Raw genomic sequence first — 4546 nt, 5'->3', positions numbered from 1 at the left:
AGTATTATGGCTGAAATACCCAGAGTATTGTAGCTAAAATAACCGGAGCATTGTAGCTACAATAACCGGAGCAGGATGGCTTCAATAACCGGAGTGTTGTAGCCACAATGGCCAGAGCATTATGCCTGCAATGGCCAGAGCATTGTATTTGTACCTGCAACACTCAGACCATTATACCTCCAATAATTGGAGCACTGTAGCTGCAATAACTGGAGCATTATAGCTAAAAACACTGGACTATGATTGACATTCTAAATGCACAAGGCAGGCCGCTGCCCTGACACACACCTGGGGTATGGGCCGGAGCATCTCCTACCAGTCACCCAACCCCTACAGTGAGGCGGCCGCCAGGACATGGTCAGTCAACCGCCGGTCACCGCTGCCCTGACATCCTTGGGGTTTTGACCCATCCGCTGACCGGACATCCACGAAGGCCCGGCCTGCATATCCTGAAAATGTCGGCATAAAGTTGATCTCATCACCTGCACTCAATGTAGTGCTAGTATGTTATTGTACCTCAAAATGTCGGCATAAATTTGACATCATTAATCTCACCCAATGTGATTCTAATATACTATTGTCTCTCAAAATGTCAGCATATGTTTGATCTCATCACTCTCACTCAATGTCATACTAGTATGCTACTGAACTTTGAGGTGTCGGCGTAGATTTGACATCATTAACCTCACCCAACCTGATATTAACATACCATTCACCTTCAACTCTCAGTCAATTTCTTACCAAGCCCTACCAATATTTTTTCAGTACTTTTTGAATGTTACTTAGAGTGGTTTGATGATCCACAAGAGAGAAATAAGCTTGGTTATCCCTCCCTTTCTGAGCATGTTTCCTGACATACTGTGTGTCAACTTTTTGATTATTTGGCAGTTTCTGTACATCCCAAGGCCCTGCTAAGCACATAGGATAGCTTATAGGATGTATACAGACAGCTCAAACCGGTCAAAAATGTGTGGTGACTGAGAAGTTTAATGTGAAATAAACTCAGGGGCTATTATTTCTGACATATTCAAACAGGTGGGTCAAACAGCATAATCTGCTGATCCTTGATTCTAGTGATTCTTACACCTATAGTAGGAGTCAGGAAGTTTTACCCTCCTTATCAGGTGCTTATACAGCAATCTCTAGGTTATCAGCAAATCTAGGAGGTTTAGGAGGGTAGTTTGACATACAGATTGCTGTTGCATACAGGTGTTTTTGGATATGTAATGGTTTTGGCACTCATTTGGTATACTATACACCACTAAATTTGCTTTACCATAGCCTTAGGTCAGCTGCATAGTGTATTACATCCACAAAAATCTCAGAAAAGTGTGAAATGCTATCAAAACATATGTTATTTTGGATATTCCATGCCATCCATTGCTCTGATAGTAGATCAGATATTCCATCCATCTTTCCAGCCACCAAGACCACCACAGAGAGCTCAACCTACCAAGTAGAGCACCTTACCCTGGATCTTATTCTTAGAAAACAGTTAAAAAGTGTGCTATGGTGCACATAGTATTATGTTTTTTGAGTATTACCATTAACTGAGAGTCCTGATAATGCTCTATAGAACCCTTGACAGTTGAGTACCCACAAAGGGATGTGTTACAGAAGTCAGGGACAAGATCATGTCTTAGGAACCCATTATCATACAAGGAAGTGCTTAAACCAATGTGCATGGAGTTGAGTTCATGCATGATGAGAACACCTTTTGCTGCTTTACATTGCCAACACAACGGTCTGTTGGGGCCCACACCAATGCTCGTCAATGCAATCACCCTCATTGCGAGTGCGACACGACCGGCGAACACGTCGAGCACATTCAAGGTACTACTTGACACGACCAGCTCAATGCAACCAGCAAACACATTGAATGCATTCAAGGTTTCAATGCAACAGCAATGGCGGAAAGTGGACGTGCAGCCAAGAAAGGGTAGAGAATAAGAAGAACTGCATCATGTACACACTTGGTGTGTCTTACTATCCCTTGTTCCTGGTTTGATGGCTCTAACATTTTGATGCAGGTATCAACAGCGAGTTGTTGTCCAAAGCAGACGTCATGAAGTGCGCCAAGGGTTGCAATGTTTGGAGATACAACTTCATGTCAACTTGGTACGTCGTCCTCATTACTGCCCCGTTCATTTGGTTTCTAACTGCAATCCTGTACGTAGTTTGGCCCCGAGATTGAGCAGGACACCTCCCTGCATGTGTGTTCCCATTTCTTTCTCTACATCTGTTGCCAACTCACTCCACCCCTTCTTTGACTCCTTCCCAGCCAATGTCTATCAGGGCAGCAAGTGGAACTACTTACTCAAGTTCCTCGGACACATGTCCTAGGTCACACCAACATGTCTATTGTGTTGCTGTGTTTGCCGTGTTGTTGTGCTGACACTCGCTGCATTTGTTTGTTGAGCTTGTCAAGTCCCTGCTTTGACCAGTTTTGCCCTCAGGCAGGTTGGTGGGGACGCATTTGTTGAATGTGTTTGTTGTGCTCACTCTTGCTCGTTGAACATGTTCAAACGTGTTTGTCATGCTTGTATGTGTTCTTGCGTGTGTTGCAACATTGCGGTCGTTGTTGTGAAGTCGCAATTGTTGCTTGGTCATGTCAACAAGCTTGTGTTGCTGTCCCAGTTAACATTACGTTGACATGATAGTCCTTGCTGACATGCGACTGCTGTTGGGACGTGTTTGTTGTGTTCATCATGTCATTGTGTTTGTTGGGTTCATGGCGTTTGTCACATTCAATGTGTTCGTGTTGTGTTCAACAAGTCGTTGCATTTTTTGTGTTCAATGTGTTGTTGCATCATTGTATTTGTTGCATCAACGCATGACTGCCAATGATGCGATTGGTTGTGCACCAATGCGACAACACCAATGTCACGCCTGTTGACGCAATCGTCCTCGCTGACATGATGCGGCAAGGTGTGTTGTAAAACGGATAACTTCACGTAGTAGAACCCCCTCGTGTATTATTGACACATCAACAGAAACAACAATATGAATAAATTATAGTGTAATGATAACTAAGGGGTGCAATTGAAGGGCATGTATGAAGGTTTTAGACCCTTCACCTTCAGCAATTTGAGGGTGTCGAGATTACAAAGGCAAATCATCTTGTCAAGAAAAAAGTTATATTTTACCTGCATCATCTCATGTACGATTGAGTGGTAACCTCCGAGCCAAACATTAACCTGCTCAGCTACAGAGGTATCAAACCACCACCCTTTTCCATCTTCAGACTTGAGCTCGGGATAGTTGGCAGAGTTGCAGTGCTCCTGGCAGAAGGTATGTGTTTTTCTTGTGCTTGTTTTGAAGATGCCAGACATCAACACACATGTCGACAGGGAGCCAGTACTGGTCTTTGTTGGCCAAAACCTGTTGCTTTGCCTCACAGGCCGTATCATATACAAAATGTTCAGGTCTGTGAGTGCCAGGTGTAGTGAAAACACACTTGGCAAATACCTGTCCCAGATTAATTGCAACCAACAATGCAACAGAAACAAACTCACCAAGACATTTGATACTGCCTCGGCGCCATAGAACGTTGCTCGAGCAACAATAATCCCACAGGGCCACACCAGGGTAACCTCACAACACGTGCAATGTTGTGAGAGGAGAATCCTTTGTGCCTGAGGAGCCTTTTTGGGGCAAGGCGGCTGCTGAGCTTCAGCCTCGGGCACACCAACGTTGACAGGGTTTTTCTTGATAACAGGGACTAGATCGTCCTTGTCATCAATGTTGAACCAGGTGACCTCCCCGTTGGGAATGATGTTGTGTGCCAAGTCATCATCAGCCATGGGATGAGCAGTGCGAGCACAAGCAAGATGGTCTGTGAGGGCAAACATGGACTGTCCTTGCTGGTTGGCTGCTTCCTCCATGGCACAATGGGCTGGGTCATTGCAAGATTGCTTGGTGGTGGGTGTTAAAACAATCTTGAGGACACACTGATCAACAGCACAGATATCTGCTAAGTTTTGATGAGTATAGCAGAAGTGGTTGCGTGAATGGAGAAGTGGATCTGTGCATCGGAAGCTCTTGCAGCAGGGGTGACCCATGGTTATCCCGCCGCTCACAATGACCTGGAATTTTTCTACAGAGTACTAGTGTTACCGTAGAAAAGGCAGCAACAATAGATATGTACTCACTGAATATGTTTTCACCATGATCACCTGTCTTGCGCTATATATGCATGCAGCCATCACAATAATGCTGAAGTACCTGCTGGCCAAATGCTATGATATGCTTGTTACGGAACTTCATTGCCTCGTCAAATTGGGATTGTTGATCACCAACGTTGGGAACTGTGAGACAAAGACCGTGAAAGTGGTGGTACTGAAGGAGAGCTAAGATGCTGAACGCATACCAGACCTGCTCAGTGGTGAGAACAGGGCTAAATAGCATGTTGAGGTCGTCCTTCATGAGCCAAGGTTGCTGGAAGTAGTTTATATCATAGAAATTGCCCTGGCGAGCAAACACAGCCATGTACGTCTTTGCACATGCACCAGCTGACATGCTGAATGATATGTTCTGATCAGGAATA

General features: G+C 44.7%; 1 protein-coding gene across 1 annotated transcript; it reads right to left on the bottom strand.

Moving 5' to 3' along the window:
* Window positions 1–3827: 3827 nt before the first annotated feature.
* CONPUDRAFT_24598 (uncharacterized protein) lies at window positions 3828–4103 on the bottom strand (the record flags this gene model as incomplete). Its single annotated transcript, XM_007776248.1, has 1 exon — window positions 3828–4103. A coding segment is annotated over one exon (276 nt), but the record flags the coding sequence as incomplete, so codon positions are not given.
* Between the last annotated feature and the right edge of the window lie 443 nt (window positions 4104–4546).

This window comes from Coniophora puteana (genome assembly GCF_000271625.1).
Source record: "Coniophora puteana RWD-64-598 SS2 unplaced genomic scaffold CONPUscaffold_17, whole genome shotgun sequence".
NCBI classification, from domain to species: Eukaryota; Fungi; Basidiomycota; class Agaricomycetes; order Boletales; family Coniophoraceae; genus Coniophora; species Coniophora puteana.
Note: the sequence above shows the minus strand (reverse complement) of the source record. Positions and strands in the feature narration are given on the sequence as shown.